Source organism: Haliotis rubra, unplaced genomic scaffold, assembly GCF_003918875.1.
Source record: "Haliotis rubra isolate DU_JTF1 unplaced genomic scaffold, ASM391887v1 Scf1826, whole genome shotgun sequence".
NCBI classification, from domain to species: domain Eukaryota; kingdom Metazoa; phylum Mollusca; class Gastropoda; order Lepetellida; family Haliotidae; genus Haliotis; species Haliotis rubra.
In genome coordinates this window covers 31,950-50,311 of record NW_025765810.1, presented here as the reverse complement: position 1 = coordinate 50,311, position 18,362 = coordinate 31,950, and the positions used below count along the sequence as shown (strand labels likewise).

Below are 18,362 nucleotides of genomic sequence, written 5' to 3'. Positions count from 1 at the left end.
AGTATTTAAAAACTGTATATATCACATCAACTATGTTTGTCGTATCTGTTATTTCCATTTAAGGAATATTGGCTCCATTCGCCACCTATTGACTGTTGACGCCACATCAGCTCTTGTGAGAGCTCTCATATTTTCGAGATTGGACTACTGCAATAGTCTCCTCGTTGGATGTTCCAAAGAAACTATATATAAACTGCAAAAAATTCAAAACACTGCCGCAAGAATCGTCACAAGAACCAGCTCGAAATCTCACATATCACCAGTATTGAGATCACTACACTAGATTCAAATAACGAAAAGAGTGGATTTCAAACTGTTGACCCTCATTTACAAAACTATCCATCATCAAGGTCCCGGCTATCTCAACGATCTCATTGCTGTGTATGAACCTGTAAGAGATCTCAGATCTGCTCATCAACTACAGCTTCAATTGCTGCCATACCGTATGAAAACGTTTGGATCACGATCATTCTAAATTGCTGCTGCACGCGAATGGAATTGTCTGCCATTAAACCTCAGGACCGTCCCAACACTTGATGCATTTAAAGCAAGCCTCAAGACTCATTTGTTCGAGAATTAGACTTTTCATCATGATGTACATATGTTTGTGTTAGCGCTTCGAGCATACTTTGTTGCGTGGAGATTAGCGCATTATAAGACTTCTCATTATTATTATTATTATATCAAATATTTAAGAAGGCACATTTGCGACATCCTTGAACATGGAAAATGGGGAAATCGACGTCCCGTTTCAATCAACGTGGAGACTGCTGTCCAGATTTTGGTCAGTTGCAGAGTATGTCTGTGATTGGTCAATTGGAGGGACATAGAAGGGAGGTAACTCGTTATAGCCACGATCGAGTAACGGAATTCAAGACGTGTTCTGCAAGGGTAACAACTGGACCTTTACAGTCAGGTAAAGCATTTGTCTCCGTGAGATAGTGGTACAGGGACAAATGTATTGTTGCTTATCACTCGGTGAAACCTACAGCGCAGTTTTGGGTCTATCTGGGTAATACCAGCCAAGCAAGACTTCCGTCACCATAATCTAATTAGTTTCATGATGCAATATGAAGAAATTTAGACTGAGAGCTTTTGTCAGAGATGAACTGACTGATATCATGCTGCTCTTGTGCAGATGATGCAACATTGATTGATGACACTGTGGTAGGCCTACAGAGAAAACGTGACACGTTAAACTGCTGTTGTAATACATGGGGTTAAGACGTTAACCTAGAGAATCATGTATTGCTATTTTTAGAAATGGTGGAGACCTGAGAAATACAGGAAAATGGACTGATGATGGTAAACAGATGCAAATCGTATCCGGCTCCAAATATTCAGGATTTGTGCTCACATCGAGATGAATTTGGTCAAAAGCGTGTGAAACATTTGCACTGCATGCCACAATGGCTTCATTTCCTATTCTTACCTTAATGGGGCGGTGGGATAGCCTAATGGTTAAAGCGTTCGCTCGTCACGCTGGAGACCCGGGTTCGATTCCCCACATGGGTACAATGCGTGAAACCCATTTCTGGTGTCCCCCGCCGTGATATTGCTGGAATATTGCTTAAAGCGGCGTAAAACCATACTCACTCTTATCGTCATGAAGGATTATCCAAATAATTCTCTAAATGTAACATCGATAAAATAGCTTACGTATTGTTATATGGATGGGGACTATGGGGTAAAAGGTCCAGTTTAAACTATACACAAAGAACTTAATTAAGCACCCTCTGTATGTTTACAGTGATAGGTTTTCAACACGAACATAAACCTTTTGTGGTGACCACGATGGAAAAATATGAGTTGTCTGACCGTATGATCCTTTGACTCACAACAACGACAAAATGATTAGAATCCAGGTTGATTTTATGAAGATAATTGCTTATTTACAAAAAAACAAAACCCACTGATTTTCATACAATATACCATGTAGGTACAAGTATGGCCCATCGAATGTTAATGTTGAATTTATTGGCGAATGTGAAAATGCGAAATGTCATTTTGCGTGTCTTACACGATTCAAGGTCAGTACCGAGTGTAACCTCCATGTGACAGCCAGCACTCTCCTGCTCAAACCACCTGTCAGCCTCCTGATCCTCTGAAGGGGCAATCTACACCATTCCTCGTGTAAAGCAGTTTCCAATTGGGCCAGGTTCTTTACAGGAGGATCCCTTTGCTGCACACGACGAAAAACCGTGTCCCAGACATGCTTCAATGTTTTACAATCGGGACTCAATCAGTCAGAGATATGTCAGGGGGTTCTTAACTAGGTCGTTTGTGTATATACTTATGCGTTAATAAAAAGGTATCTACCAATGCTGAACTTGGTAAAGTGGGTAGAGAATACTGGTGTGTTAATGTTTTAGTCGCTTTATGGAGTATTGGTACAGACTGTTGTATATGGATAGTTATCATATCCCACATCATGTTTTAATACGCTGAAGTCACAGGATGAATACAGCAGCCACCTATGGGTAACGCATGTTCGTGTACTGTGTTTAGAAACTGATTAACATATGTTTGGATCCACAGGATTGCAGCAATATATTAAAGTTATATACAGTGTTGTAAACAAAGTTGTAAAGACATAAAGATTCAGAATTGTCATGCGAAAACTGTTGCTTCATTTCTAAACCGTTATTCTACATCCAAGTAAATACTTGATCCAGAGAAATACATTATGGAGCTATGCCCAAATACAGACCTTATCCGAATATAAAGTAAATTAAGCTGTAAATAACTGTTACAATGACAAAGTGGGTTAAGGTTAAAGAGTAATAAACATAATAACAACACAATTAAAGATGAATAATATTTCCTCTTAGTTCCCCCACATTCTGAGGAAAGTAGAATGTACAGACCCAGGTACTATTACATTTGTCCATCACGAACAAAATGTAATCAAAGATTAGCAAAAACAAATGTGAAGCTTATTAAACACGTTTCGGTATATTTGAAAATAATCCTGCCCGTTTAATGTGTTATGAATATTGTATTAAGATAGCATTTGCTCCAGCTATCATTGTACCCATGCAGGATCTTACGTATTGTTCCCTTGCCATGCCACTTCAGATACAGAATAAACCTCTTGTACCTGTTGTTCTTGTGTTTGTGTCGTTATGTGAAGTTCTGATGTGTTGTACAGAGACAAACACGCACCTGGCGTTCTGCGTGCATCGTGTGAGAGTGGGAAGGATAGGACGTGCATGTGTTTACCATGTTTGTATGTTTCATGTATTTGAGATCGATGCTCAGGCTGTTGATCACTGGATTGTCTGGTCCAGACTCGATTATTTACACACCGCAGCCATATAGCTTGAATATTGCTGAGTTTGTCTTAAAGCTTAGATGCAACCCCCAAATGTTTTTAAAAAAATAAATAAATAAATACACATAATTAAAACACAATTATCATTTATTCATGGCATATAATATACATTGCTGATTATGGAAAAACAAATAAAGAAAATGCAATATTTTGTACTTGGGTTTACTTCCCTCGAAACGAAGCACCCGGGATATTGAACCCAGTCAGAGCGGGTGGGCGTGCACTTAAGTGTAACGAAGTCTTTCATTGGCCGCTTCATTTGCCGATAAACTCAGGGCTCTTTGTGTGTGTATAGAGATGTTGGGTTTTGTAAATACATGCTCATTTTTTGTGTATAACATTTTGCAATCAACAGACATCATAACATGTTATGTGTACTAGTATCACATAATTACATAATGTGACAGAGACAGAACTCAGGTGCACGAGCCATATATCAATGTGTTTTGTTTATGGTGTATAGCCTGATAGGTGTTAAGTTCACATTGCATGTAGTCATGATCAGTGATCGAAATTGTGTATTGCATATTGTCATCAGCAGACAGGCAAGCAGACACATAGGTGTCAATAAAACAGATTTTGAGTTTTGTCTGTGACAGGGGCATATCTGTAGTATCACAGGCATATCACAGTTAGAAATTCTGACAATGCTAAATAATGACACTGCTTTTAAGTATCGAACTGAGAAAGTGAGTCGGTAAGAAGAACGTGTGGTGAAATAGTCAAATGAAATTATATAAAAAGTTAAATCGGTAATATACTGTCATAACATATAATAAGCTCGCGCCTGTGAAATATCAACAAAACATCAGAAAAATAGCTCACATCAAAGCCTACTCCGAGTACTCACGGCCAGCGAAGGTTTTCCGTCTTGAAATGTCGAACGCCTCACTCGTTGACACATAGCTGAGTAGATCTACATCCTTAACAAGGTTATATTATGTAACGAGTAGATTATTTACTATTTGTTGTTTCGGTAGACAACCAAGATTAGACTACTCCTACTCACGACCTTATAATCCGGGCATCCCGCTTCAAGCTGCGCGAACCTATTCACTGTGCATGTGCTATGAGCGCAGTGCAGCACAGCTGTTGAAACCACTTTTCATCCCAGCTGGGTTTATTTTAATGAATCGTTTGAACTCCGATTTCGCGGGGTTTTTTTCATCGCATTATTTTTCAACTTTATAAGTTGAATTTGCATTCTTGATAATTTGTTACTGTAAGTCCATACCGAAAGGTATCAGAATCTGCAAAGTTGTGTTTTGCATTGCATGTAAGCTTTTAAACTAAACTCACTCACTCACCCATTCCAATTCGAGAGGCACTTTGACCACAGTGTCGTAACACCGTCGTTCTGATGAAACGGTCTTGTGCGCCAGTTGTTGCCGTTGATGAACCAGGTTGAACGTCATCAACGTTACTTGTTTGTCAATATCGTGGTTGCAATCTGCTAATTTCTGAGTGTGAAACTTTAAGAGCTCGTGGTCCAATGCTCTGTCTTCTTCCATTTGTGTGTTGTTTAACGCCGCATTTGGCGGCGGTCTGTAAATAATCGAGTCTGGACCAGACAATCTAGTGATCAACAACATGAGCATCAATCTGCACAACTGGGATACGATGACATGTGTCAACCATGTCTGTTTTTGTAACAAACAAACGTTCATCAGATTCAAGATACCATATCTAAAAACGATATCAAAGTCTATCAATACACAAATTAAGTACCAAAATTCAAATTCTAAAATAAAATTACTAAAAAACTGTTATAATCTGAACATATTGACAGGGCGAAAACAAAATAACAAACAGGTCACAAACATTCCCACCTACATAAAATAAATAAAATACACCAAACGGGCAAATGCACTCACTGCAACGAAACAGAAACACCTGAACATGGCCTACTACACTGCATGTAACACTACACACAACACAGAATTGGTGCCCCAGAGTTCACTGGACACAGACACACATGTAACACTACAAACACTCCTAAGCCCACTAAATAACACCCAGACCGTCAAAGCCTTAGGTATTTCTATTCCAAACTGGCCTTCTAGATAGCATCTAAGTCCCCATAAACCATTAGTACCAGCATGAGAAAAGGAACCCCCTAAACCCACATAACCTGAAAACAAAACAACAAAAAACAAAAACAAAAGAAAACAACAAATACAAACCGAACTACACCACACTTCCGCTCACAATCACCCTACTGACTGAAAGGATTTTGCCTTGACCGAAAAACACTGTCTTGGTAGAGAGACGTGTGGAATACACTATATTTCACTTGTACCGGTGTGACTGACTATATGTGCTGTTAGTTTGGTTATTTTTAATACAAAAAGTGTTTTGTAACATATATTATATTTGGGATTACACTTTCCCTAGAGTGTTATGTTGCTGTTACATACGTGTCACGGGTTCAGGTCTTGAGATGTCCCAGGGACAATAAATGATGAAACGGGGAACGTCGCTTACGATCTAAACCAGTTTATTGCCTGTGAAATAATACGAACACAACATGAGAAAAATGTTGCACGTCCGACATGGTTGGATGGTGACATGATATTGTCACACGTCACAGGCATGAAACGCACGTGATTTGGCGGGTAGCCGAATACGGGTGGCACGTACAATTCTCTACATATAGACAGTAGTGAGTGAGTGAGTGAGTTAATATTTAACGTCACATCGGCAATATTTCAGCCATATCGTGACGAGAACATTCGATATTAGAATGAAATATATGTATATTATAAAAAAACCTGCCGACGAAGGGCAGTAAAACAACTAGAATATCACAGATATCAATATAAAACTAGCGAACAAAGCTAAAATATTCCAATTAAAGAAGACAATACAATATAAAAATGGGCTATAGATCGCCAACAACTGAAGGTAGATCACCATACTAAGGCCCATGGGGACTTACATTACTTTTGCTACCTGCATGGACCCTAGCTGGATTTACACCATCCCTTCAGCCATTGGCGTTTATACTGAGATTTAGCCATACATTAAAAACACAAAAATACTACGATTAAAAACCTGGTACACTTAAATTGACTTGAAATGTTTTGGGACTTACGTACCCTCGCAGGAGGACAATAATTTTACGCTACTTCAACCCCCTTTGAGAGTACAGCCACTAACAATCTCAGTTACTAATTCAAACTACCAATAATAAAATATATATCTATTTACAAATCACTTAACAAATCTAATTCTTTTAAAAATGCAATAATTAAATGAGAACTGACATTATTAAAAAGATCCTTCATAGTGTTTACTTTGAAATAGATATCCCTTGTGATGGAATATTCGATGCAGTCAAGCAAGACATGCTTGACCGTGATTCTTTCATCACAAGGGATGCAAAACGGAGGATCTTCGCCTTTAAGCAAATATTCATGGGTATACCTTGTATGGCCAATGCGACATCGCCGCATAATGACTTCTTCAAATCTGGACTGACAACCCAAGTAAGTGTAACCAATGTAGGGTTTTATTTCATGTAATTTATTGATACCTACTTGGGTGTCCCACTTCTTCTGCATCAGATAACGGATGTAGGTTCTAATGCAAGCTTTGTAATCAGAGTAAGGAATAAGAAGTGGTGTCACAGATTTGTTGAGTGCTGCCTTGGCAGCAAGATCGGCCATTGTATTCCCAGAAATGCCAACGTGGCTGGGCAACCAACAAAAGACGATGTCGCATTGGCCAGTAGCAAGATCATTATATAATTCGATTATTTCAATTAAAAGTGGATGTTTACAAGATAGATTTTTAATAGCCTGAAGGCACGAAAGAGAGTCAGAAAATATTAGATATTGTTTATGTTTGGGATGTCTCTGAATATATTTAAGAGCTGTTAAGATGGCGGTTGCTTCTGCTGTAAATATAGAGCTGTTATCAGGTATTCTAGAAGATATTGATCTTGATCCAATGACAGTGGCACATGCCACTGCGCCACTGTTCTTGGACCCATCTGTAAATAAGGATTTGTATGTACATGTATTATATTGATTTTTTAACTCATTATATTCTTGTTTGTATTGCAATTCATTAGTTTCAGATTTCTTAAACTTTGTCAGAGTTAGGTCAACTTCAGGCCTCACCAGTTGCCAAGGAGGAGAAGAAAGAAGACAGGAAGGAGATATATTTTCTAGCTCAATGCCGGCAGCAGACAGAAATGGTTTAATTCTTAAACCAAGAGGCGGAACAAGAGAAGGCTTTTTGTTGTACAACTCCTCATAAGAAGGATTGAAAACACAGTTAAATGCAGGATTAGACTCGTTAGAATATAGTTTTGTTACATACTGTAATGATAATTTAATACGACGTTGGTTAAGGGATGGCTCATCAGCCTCAACATAGAGACTGTCAATAGGAGAGGTTCTAAAAGACCCAAGACAAAGTCTTAGGCCTTGGTGGTGGACAGAATCTAAAAGTTTTAAGTTGCTTTTGCAGGCTCCATCGTAGACGATGGAGCCATAATCAAGTTTCGAGCGAACCAATGAACGGTATAGGTGGAGGAGGGTAGTTTGGTCCCTCCCAATTTGAATTAGAAACCACTTTCAATAAATCGAGTGCCTTCAGGCATTTAGTTTTAGGGATTTAATATGCGGAAGAAAGGTTAAATGGGAGTCGAAAATAAGTCCCAAGAATTTCGCTTCCTTTACAACTTTGATGGGGTTCCATTTAGAACTAATTCTGGGTCTTTATGTGGTTTATATTTACGGCAGAAATGTATGCAATTAGTTTTTGATTTAGAAAATTTAAAGCCGTTTTCAAGACACCATTTATTTATCTTGTTTAAACACAGCTGCAATTGCCGTTCAATAGTATGCATATTTTTACCACGACAAGAAATATTAAAATCATCCACAAAAAGTGATCCATCAATGGAGTCGTTTAAAACTTTAGCTAAACTGTTAATCTTTATGCTAAATAAAGTGACAGACAAAATACTGCCTTGTGGGACACCCTGATCCTGATTGTAATGATCAGACAGGGTTGAACCCACGCGGACTTGAAATTGCCTGTCAGATAAAAACTGAGGCAAACTGCTATAAACTGAGGCAAACGGCCCCGTAAACCAAAATCATGTACATCTTTTGAGATGCCGTACTTCCATGTCGTGTCATAAGCTTTTTCTAGGTCGAAAAAGATTGACACTGCATGTTGCTTGTTAATAATGGCATTCTTAACAAATGATTCCAGTCGAACTAAATGGTCAATGGTACTGCGATTTTTACGAAAACCACATTGAATATTTGTGATTAAATTATTAGATTCTAGGTACCAAGTTAATCTGTTATTGATCATGCGTTCCATGGTCTTGCAAACACAGCTAGTTAAAGAAATGGGCCTATAATTAGATGGATCGGTATGATCACGTCCAGGTTTGGGTATGGGTACAACGATGGCATCACGCCAGGATGAAGAAAAGTTACCAGTTGTCCAAATGTCGTCAAAAATATTCAAAAGTGTCTCTAGTCATGATTCAGGTAAGTGTTTTAGGAGTTGATAATGTATACCATCAGCTCCTGAAGCAGTATCATGAGCCTGGTCAAGAGCAGTATGAAGCTCATGTATCGAAAAGGTTTCATTGTAGTCTTCCCCATTATCTGAAGTAAAATTAATAGATTTCTTTTCTTGCATTTTTTGATATTTTTGGAATTCAGGTACATAGTTAGATGAGGAAGAATGCTTGGCCAGAGTCTCACCAAGTTTATTAGCAATATCTGATGTAGTAGTCAATAATTCATTCCCATCTTTAAGATTAGATTTAGAACCTTTCCCTTTGATTTTCTGTATCATGTTCCATACCTTTGACATTGGCGTACGTGAGTTTAATTTTGAAACATAATTTCGCCAAGACTGGCGTTTGTTTTGTTTGAAAGTACGCCTTGCTGTAGCATTTAAAATTTTGAACTTATTGAAATTATGGACCATAGGATGGCGCCGAAAATACTGTTCAGCTTTCTTCCGGGCCTTCCTAGCTTGTTTGCAGTCAGTAGTAAACCATGGTTTGCGTATGTGTGGATTTGAAGAGGACTTCGGAACACATTCATCAGCTATCTTCAGAAGTTCGTTAGAGAAGAGTGCTACAGGGTCGGAAACATCACGAAAAGCACCAGGTGTTAGTTTAGTAGAACAACGAGTTTCATACAAATCCCAGTTAGGTTTAGCAAAGTTCCACCGTGATGACGGAGGAACATCAGAAGGTGTCACAGATTTTAACAGGGTGGGAAAATGGTCACTTCCACAGAGGTCATCGTGAACTGACCATTCAAATTCACTCAGTAAATTAGAGTCAACAATGGATAAATCCAGACAAGAGTAAGTTCCAGTTCCTGGATGTAGATAGGTATGAGAACCATCATTAAATATGCATAAATCGTTGTTTAAGAAAAAATCCTCCAGTACTTTACCTTTTGTATTGCAGTTATTACTACCCCAAAGTGGGTTATGACCATTTAAATCTCCCATTATGACACAGGGCTTAGGGAGCTGGTCATATAGCGCCTGAAGTGCAGACTGTTGAAGGCAAGTCGACGGTGGAATGTACAAAGAACATAATGTGAAAACAACATTTAATGTTATTTGAACTGCAACAGCCTGGAGAGGGGTATTGAGAGGAACAGGGCTATGAATGATGCCCTGCCTCACTAAAACAGAAGAACCGCCAGTAGCTTTATCCCCTGAAGGGGAAAAGCTATGGTATGAATCATAATGTCTTAGGTCAAATTTATCGGTGCTTTTGAGAAAAGTTTCTTGCAAACAAAATGCTGATGGTTTGAAATCCTGTGTTAAAAGTTGAAGATCATTTAGATTGTTCCAAAGTCCTCTACAATTCCATTGTATGATAGTGGGAAAGCCACTCATGGTGGCTTAACTGGAGATAGTGAGCGGTTGGATTGCCCTCTATGCTGCAAAGGCAGCGATGGATTGACTTCCATATCTAGAGGTTCAAAGACGTTGTGAACATCCACAGGGGATGAGGTAGACGGGACCTTAATATTTTTAAAGGACCTTGCTTCTTTTTTCCGTTGTTGTTTTCGTTCTTTTGCAGTTAGTTTTCGTTCTTTTGCAGTTAGAGTTCTATTCGTTTTCTCGGCATGTACACAGTCAGCCACAATCACGGGTTCAGGGACAGAGTCAGTCTGCGAAGCAGATGAAGTGAGTGAGTCTTCAGCATCGATTGGATACAGTATTTTCTGATCATTTGATACCCAGCTAATAGCAGTTTGACAACCATTATCAGATTTGAGAGGAGTAGAGGAAACTGCAGCGGAATAAGTCAGTGAAGGAGAAGGAGTGGTTGGTGCATTTGTTACCAATTTCCGTGCCTCTGTGAACGAAATGTCTTTGGTATATTTTAATTTTAATATTTGTGTCTGCGTGACGAAAGAGGGACATGATTTGGAAGAGGACATGTGAGTTCCACTGCAATTGGCACATTTGATATCATCTGTGCACTCTGTGCTTTCGTGTTGTTTACTGCAGCGGGAGCAAACTTGGGCGTTACGACATGATTTAGCTCCGTGTCCGAATCTTTGACATTTAAAACATCGGAGGGGGTTAGGAATATACACATAAACTCCGATGTTGAAATACCCTGCTTTGATCGATGTAGGGATCTTTGTGAGGGCAAAGGTGAACAGGTATGTATTGGTATTTACAATATTGTCACCATCTTTCCTTGTAAATCGTTTCACTGATGATACACCCTGGGGCTTCAGTTCTGTCACAATTTCCTCCTCGGACATGTCTGAGAGGCACTTGGCACGATCTCGGACAATGCCTCGACATGAATTGAGAGTTTTGTGCTCTGACACAACGATCTCCGTGTTTGCAAAATGATGTGCCTTTAAAAGATTCTGAGACTGCTGTCTCCTTGTACATTCCACCAGCAGGGAACCGGAGCGGAGACGCGTGACATTTCTAACTGTACCACAAATTCCTTCAATAGATTTAGAAACAACGAAGGGATTGATTTTCAGTGGTTCACTATTACCTCCTTCAACGACTAGAAAACGTGGCCAAGAATCAACATTTTGAACAGATTCCTCGTCGGAAGATGTTGCTATATCTGCATCAATGTGACGCCTTTTCGTTTTAGAACGAGAACCAGTTAAATTTGAGGTATCCATAATGGAAGAAAGGTTATTCGACATCCCTGCTCCCCACCCGCCATCGAGTGTCAACAAGGACAGTGTTATAGTGGAAGCCGCCTACAAACACCAGGGCTACAGGAATGTTATACTCTAGCAATAATGACTCAGATAGCTATTTCTGCCAAACAGAATAAAGGTCAGGTTGGTTCAGCCCAAGACAGATACCTGAAGGCATATAGAATCTGGAGGTCAAAAAATGCCAGATTGGCCCATGAGCCACCGCCTTCTGGCATATAGTCTCTAGGCAAAGGTGTTTTTTTAAACTGTTGTCTGTTTTGTCCATTAAAGAAACAGGTATGAATGTAACAAATACAAATGTCACATGCTCAGGGCATGGCGTGACCAGCCGATTGATAGAATCGGGCCGATTCTACAACCCGTCTAGGTGTAGTAAGAGCCGAAGTGGTGTGTTGGGCAATAGGAACACGGTTCCAGGCTCCTACTGCCCTCAACCACCAGACTACCGTCCTCCACCGACACAGGGGCGCAACCCACGGCAAACGGGTTGGTGGACCAAATATCCCCCCGGGTCCACAACGGGGGGGTTGAAGGGCACTTAGCGTGACCCAGCACCCACCACGAGGAGGTGGCCCTTCATGGGTGCCTAGACAGTAGTGAAGCAGCCTTCTGGTGAAATAAAAGGGAAATAGAGGCTGTCGGCAACATATGTCATACATAAGTTAATTATTCTGCTTTGTTTGTATCCAAGGTGTGGTAAATTCATTTCCACATCAACGATTAATTATTGAAGTCCTCCAGGTAATTCAGATGCTCTGTAGTTAAGCTCTATGATAACAGTTAGGGTAGGATTGTTTTAATGTGTTTCACGTAGCCACCATGCTCTTAAGATATGTCGTTATTCGGTTTAGAAAATACATTAAAATAAATCTAGATTTGTTCATAACTACTTTAGAACAGAAGACCAAAACATCTGTACCTGATTATGGTTCGCCTGTGTAGGAGAGGCTATGGGAAATGTGCGTTTGGAATAGCAGAACAATCTAATTGATTCTGTTGTCTTTGGTATTAAAAATGATAGACACAGCAAAATACAATTTCCAGATTTTAAATCCATAACAGATTCTGCACTCGAAGCAAAAGAGGCAGAATAACAAGGAAAATCAGCAGAGAACATCAAACTCCGAGGGCCATTCAATATATTTTAATATAAGGCCTAGTTGCAGACAATATTTTGCACTTTTAATTTTCTGTAAATTTTCCATTCACCTCAACACACTTATTCCATTTGTCCTTCAAGCTTTTAATACCACTTTTATAGAAATCCACAGACTTGCCCTCTAACTCCTCTGTGGTTGAGAGCGAAACTTCTTCGGAGGCGGAGAAGTAGGGGTGCGTCCATTGCATGGATTCCAATGTAATTTCTGGGTCCCAGTGGTGGATCCATGTTTCATTGCTTGTCACTAGACGAGAAGGACATCCAGCTTCATCAGCAGTATAGAGACCCAGGAGCCTCGACAACTTTCAGTTCGCCGATGGCGATCTTGAACTCTGAGGTTTCTAGGTACCCATCTTGCAGATACCTTGGACATACCAAGATGCTCGTAAATAATGGTTTCAACAGTTCAAACTGATATCTGGAATTCCTTAGAAAGCTAAGATACTTTCATTTGTCGGTCAGACACAATTCTATTTCTATAGCCTGTGGCCTTTTGCTGAATAAACTTGTCTGTCTGTTTGTCTATTTCTATAGCGGCTATGGTTTCCGGTTGGGTGGCATCTGAAGGCCTGACCTTGGGTCATCGTCTATGGGCAACCTACCCCATTTAAACTGTTGAGACCAACGGCAAACTGTGGAATAGTCACGAGCATCCTTACCCACCACTTTACACATGCGATCATGGGTTTCTTTCGATTTGCATCCCTGCTTGGTAAAGAACTTTATTACAGCGCGTCTGAGAGAATCCATGATTGTGATCACACAAGCACAGAAATAAAACATATTGCCCTTAGCGGACAGGTAAAAACAGAGGTTTCCAGATAGATCGCTGTAGTCACTTTGATTGATTACTGTAGCCACATGCAGCGTGGTAGCCTTAAGTCAGTTTTGCTTTTTCTGTATCCTGTATGTCAGTGTGAGTACATTTAGATGCCTTATTTTTCATAAATGAATAACTGAACAATAATAAATTTATCTCTGTTTCCAACTGCACATTAATTGATACACAGCCAAACACTGTAGACGTCTGTAGTGTTGTAGCCTTGCGGTGTCCAACTGTGCCGAAGGCTGGGTCTCTTCTTTATTGTCAAATCATTTATAACCTTATAATAACATTTATGCACCATTGAACGTCAACATGTGATGATGGCTGTTGTGTTTTCAGCATATACAGGCATACAGTAAAAGTTTTGTTGAAGATCACTCCGTTATAACATTATTGAGTGAAAAAGTTTATTCCTTGTGAGTGTATTACATGGGGTGTTGATCTCAGTTTGTCCTCTACTATCAGCTTTCCAAGCCCTGCGTGATTGGAATGGACACAAACAATTTGTGATATTCATGATATTCAAACGTACGCATGGCTCACTACACAAGGAGACAAGTCTTCGCGCAGATGGTTAGAACTTGTATCATTATAGTTTTACTGAAGCAGATATTTGTACGAGTGAGTGAGTGAGTGAGTGAGTGAGTATGGTTTTATACCACTTTTAGCAACATTCCAGCAATATCACGGCAAGGGACACCAGAAATGGGCTTCACACGTTGTACCCATGTGGGCAATCATACCCGGGTCTTCGGCATGACGAGCTAACGCTTTAACCTTTAGGCTCGGGTATTTGTCCAAAGTGTTGTGGAGATGTCATACGGTAGGTATTGTATTCAACCTTTTCAACAAGGAGGTGGACGAACCGATCAGAATTTACAATCCCACATGTCTTGGCACGTGCCATTATCATCAAGATCAGACAATGTCCGGGGAATCTATAGATGCTCTTTGTCTTCTTTTGTTATTATACATTTAGATTAATGCAGTGACAAACCTCTTTAAAATACTGCATGATTTAAACATTCATCACATATTGTCAACTCTTTTCACGTCGACCTGTGTTCCTGCAACCCCGACCCGTGAAGGTCCGGGTTAGATTTGGTCTTCAGCAAACCATGCTTGTCGCAAGAGGCGATTAACGGGATTGGGTGGTGAGGCTCGCTCACTTGGTTGACACATGACATCGTATCCCACTTGCGTAGATCGATGCTCATGCGGTTGATCACGGGATTGTCTGGTCCAGTCGATTATTTACAGACCGCCGCCCTATAGGTGAAATATTGCTGAGTGCGGCGTTAAACAACCAACAAACCAACCAACCAAATCCTGCAACTCCATTTGGCGTCCATATTCCACAACATTTTAGGTACAAACAAGCTTTCTCTTTCTAAGAAAGTTTGAAAGAGCGCCAAACAACAAAATGATATTTGATCAATGTTACAACATTCAAGATCTCACAAAAAACTTTCGAAACATTTTATGGTCACATGTGCCGGGCATTTTCCACATCTGACGCATTGAGATGACACAACTTTATGGTTGATCAACTTCTTTATTTTCACAATGGCGACGTTTAGGTATAGGTTCGAATACCGTTTTCAAGCGTATGGGGGAATGATGGGGTACACCAGTTTATATACAAGATACATGTACATATGATAAGGAGATAACAATAACAAGGGTGGGATAGCAAAGCATCAAAGAAGGTTACATGATGAGCTACGATAACTTGATGCTGAGCTAAAATATCATAAATGAGATGAGTGGGATTACCATGACAATTATTGAATGTAAGTCATTAGATTAATTAAAGAGAAACCAGTGGTGAGGAGTGTGAGTTAGGCGGGTAAATGAGAAGCCAGAGTGGGTTGTGTGGATTAATTGTAGAATCATGTGTCATGATGTTTAATTTGCATAACTACCGGAAATGTCTGTCTTGCCACGCATGCGTCCTCTCCTTTCCGTCCCGCCTGCCATGCTTGTGCGGCGTATATCATAACCTTCATCTTTTAAGTTTTAGTATAATCAACTTTGGACTTATGCCATCGAAACGTAAGTGTTCCACTTGTAAAGAAGCTTTATCTGGACACGACGGGCCTTCCGGACGCTTCTGCAAACAGAATGAAGACAACCTTTACCTCGTAGACGAAAGTTCCTTTGCTGCACTGCAGCGGCAGGCTGGACGGGTGCGCGACCGAAGACACCGGCTCCGTGAAACGAGAACTTCAGGATAGTCTCCCTTTGCCTCAGGACGGGCAGAAATCTGCACTGGTCTCGGACTTAAATGAAACGATTCAGGCTTTAGAACGTCAAGACAGGGAGTTAGTGTCACAAATCTCAGCAGTGCGGCTGACTGGGAAAAAGCAGTCAGCAGTTCCCTTATCATCGTTGAGGAAGGACAGGACTGCCGTCAGCAGAGCGGACAGCAGAGCTCGTCAACTATTAGAATTAGACAGAAGTACTGATTTGTCCTTAATCAGGTTTCACTCGCACAGGAAGTGATTAAGCTGTTTTCGATGTTGCTTGGCCACAAGAATATTATTCTGGGAGTGAAACACACATAATCCAATATGTTGAACTTTCATGCTACAAAGACAGTAGAGCTAACCACCTCATACAGTGCACGTTTTGTGTTGAGAAATTCCTGTGGGCAAATGTTTTGCGTTTCCATCAAGATGTACTGCATGAGATTGAAAGTGGTCGTGCCACATGGAGTGATAGTTTTGAACATATAAAGGCCAGGAGACTTTTGGACCCCTTACCTGCCTTCTACTGTGGCTCTTTGCAGCAAAAATGACAGGAGCACAAGAATGCTCTTGGGCATCTGGAACAACATATTTGCAGCCAATGCCGCACACGTCGCCGGGTTTCTGCGAATCATCCAGCTAAAGACTGCAAGCAGGTTAACACACCTTCTAACAGGAATGCTCAGGCCAATCAGTTCAGAAGAAACTCTGATCATCAATCATCAAGTAATGCTCAGATGGCATGACCTTTCAAGGACAACCCAATGTTTGCTCATAAATACTTCATTCAGTTACATGCTAAAATTTTCAACTCGGGACTTCTAAATTGCAAAGGCAAGCGGATACTTGTGGCCTCCAGTATTAATATAAACTTTCTCCGAAGAGAGCTTGTCAATTACAGGGATACCGAATTTTTAGATTTTATGACTTTTGGATGGCCAGTGGGCTACACGAAGTTGTCTCCTTCTTTACCAAAGGCTAGTCATCAGAATCATAGGTCAGCTATTAATTTCAAGGCACATACAGAAGATTTCATTGTGAAGGAACTTCACTATGGTGCCATTATGGCCCCTTTTGCCTCACAACCACTATGTTGTGAAATGATGTTGTCCCCTCTTATGTCAGTCCCTAAGAAAGACTCTCTTGAGAGACGAACAGTCATGGACTTGTCTTTTACTGGCAACACTTTTGTCAGAGATGGTATTCCTCAAGACAGTTTCCTAGGGGACCCTTTCAAACTACATTATCCATCCACTGATCATCTGATTCGCCTTATCAACAAGCATGGTGGAGGCTGCTTGCTATACAAGGTTGATATCAAACGGTGTTATCGTTGGATACCAGTAGACCCAGGAGATTATCACCTGCTAGGTTTCACATGGAACGGACAATTATATTTCGACACAAAGGTGCCCTTTGGAGTCCGGACAGGCGCTATGCAGCTCAGAGAACTACAAATGCCCTCATGTACATATTTGAACAAAGAGGTTATGAAGGAGTCAACTACATTGATGACATAACAAGCGCAGATACCACAAAAGCTGCGGAGGGTTTTAGAGTCTTGCAAAATCTCATCATTGACATGGGGATGCTGCCAGCAGTGGAAAAATGCTCCTTCCCAACCACTCAGTTGGCAATTTTGGGCAAGAAATTTGACACTATGGCTATGACACTAGCTATTCCTCCTGAAAAATTATAGGAAATCAAACAAGTGCTTCATAAGATGTTGTACAAGAAAACATGTACCAAACGGCAGTTACAGTCTCTGATTGGCAAGCTGGCTTACATATCAGACATAATCAGATCATCCAGGCTATTTATCGGTCGTCTCTTGGCTTTACTGCGTAGTGTGAAGAGTAACTTCCACCACATCAACATATCTCACGAGGCCAAGAAGGACATGCGATGGTTCTTAATATTCATGGAGGACTTCAATAGAGTATCAATAGACTTCAATAGACTTCAATAGAGTATGATTTGGTATCAAACGAGTGAAAGCAAATTTGTTACTAAATCTTTCACGAGTTTAATAAAATGTTATTTCACTGAAGCGAGTTCAGTATTCTGTTTAGTACTATCCAACATGAATTGATAGAAACTGCCTACAGTGTGATAGCTCTCAGCTTTCTGCGAGTCAAGCAAGGTCTAATACCATTGTGACAGAGGTATTAGCGTTATGACGTAATAACTGTAACCATTATGACGTCATATGTCTAGCGGTATTTCACTAGTGTAATATTGGAGTAAAATATTACTCTGCAGTATCTTCAGCAGACGAGTAACAACAATATACGACGGGAGGTCTAAAAGTTTTGAGAACTCGCTGCCTGAGTTGTGAAACACCTATGCCTCTGGTGGTATTGAATACATTGATCATTCATGAGATACCTGTGAAAGTTTAGAAACCTTGCAACAAACAGTATTAATATTTACATAACTGGAAGAGAGATAACTTACTGATATCATGGAGAATTCCAAAACTGAGTACAGAGCTGTAGTTCATGTCCTCACACTAGAGGGCACCAACGCAAGCAGAATCCACGAGTACAGTCCAGGGCCCCCTTTCACAAAGCTCTCGTAGGCCTAA

The 18,362-nt window shown here is 40.3% G+C and overlaps 1 protein-coding gene across 1 annotated transcript; it reads right to left on the bottom strand.

Annotated features, from left to right (window-relative positions):
• Positions 1–10,227: 10,227 nt before the first annotated feature.
• On the bottom strand, positions 10,228–11,499 carry LOC124273651. The gene has a single exon (XM_046708924.1). It carries the CDS (start codon positions 11,497–11,499, stop codon positions 10,228–10,230), a length of 1,272 nt encoding a protein of 423 aa, XP_046564880.1.
• Positions 11,500–18,362: the final 6,863 nt, after the last annotated feature.

What these genes read in the sequence shown, in the direction of transcription:
- LOC124273651 (XM_046708924.1), bottom strand. Translation starts at nt 11,499, where the DNA reads ATGGATACCTCAAATTTAACTGGTTCTCGTTCTAAAACGAAAAGGCGT.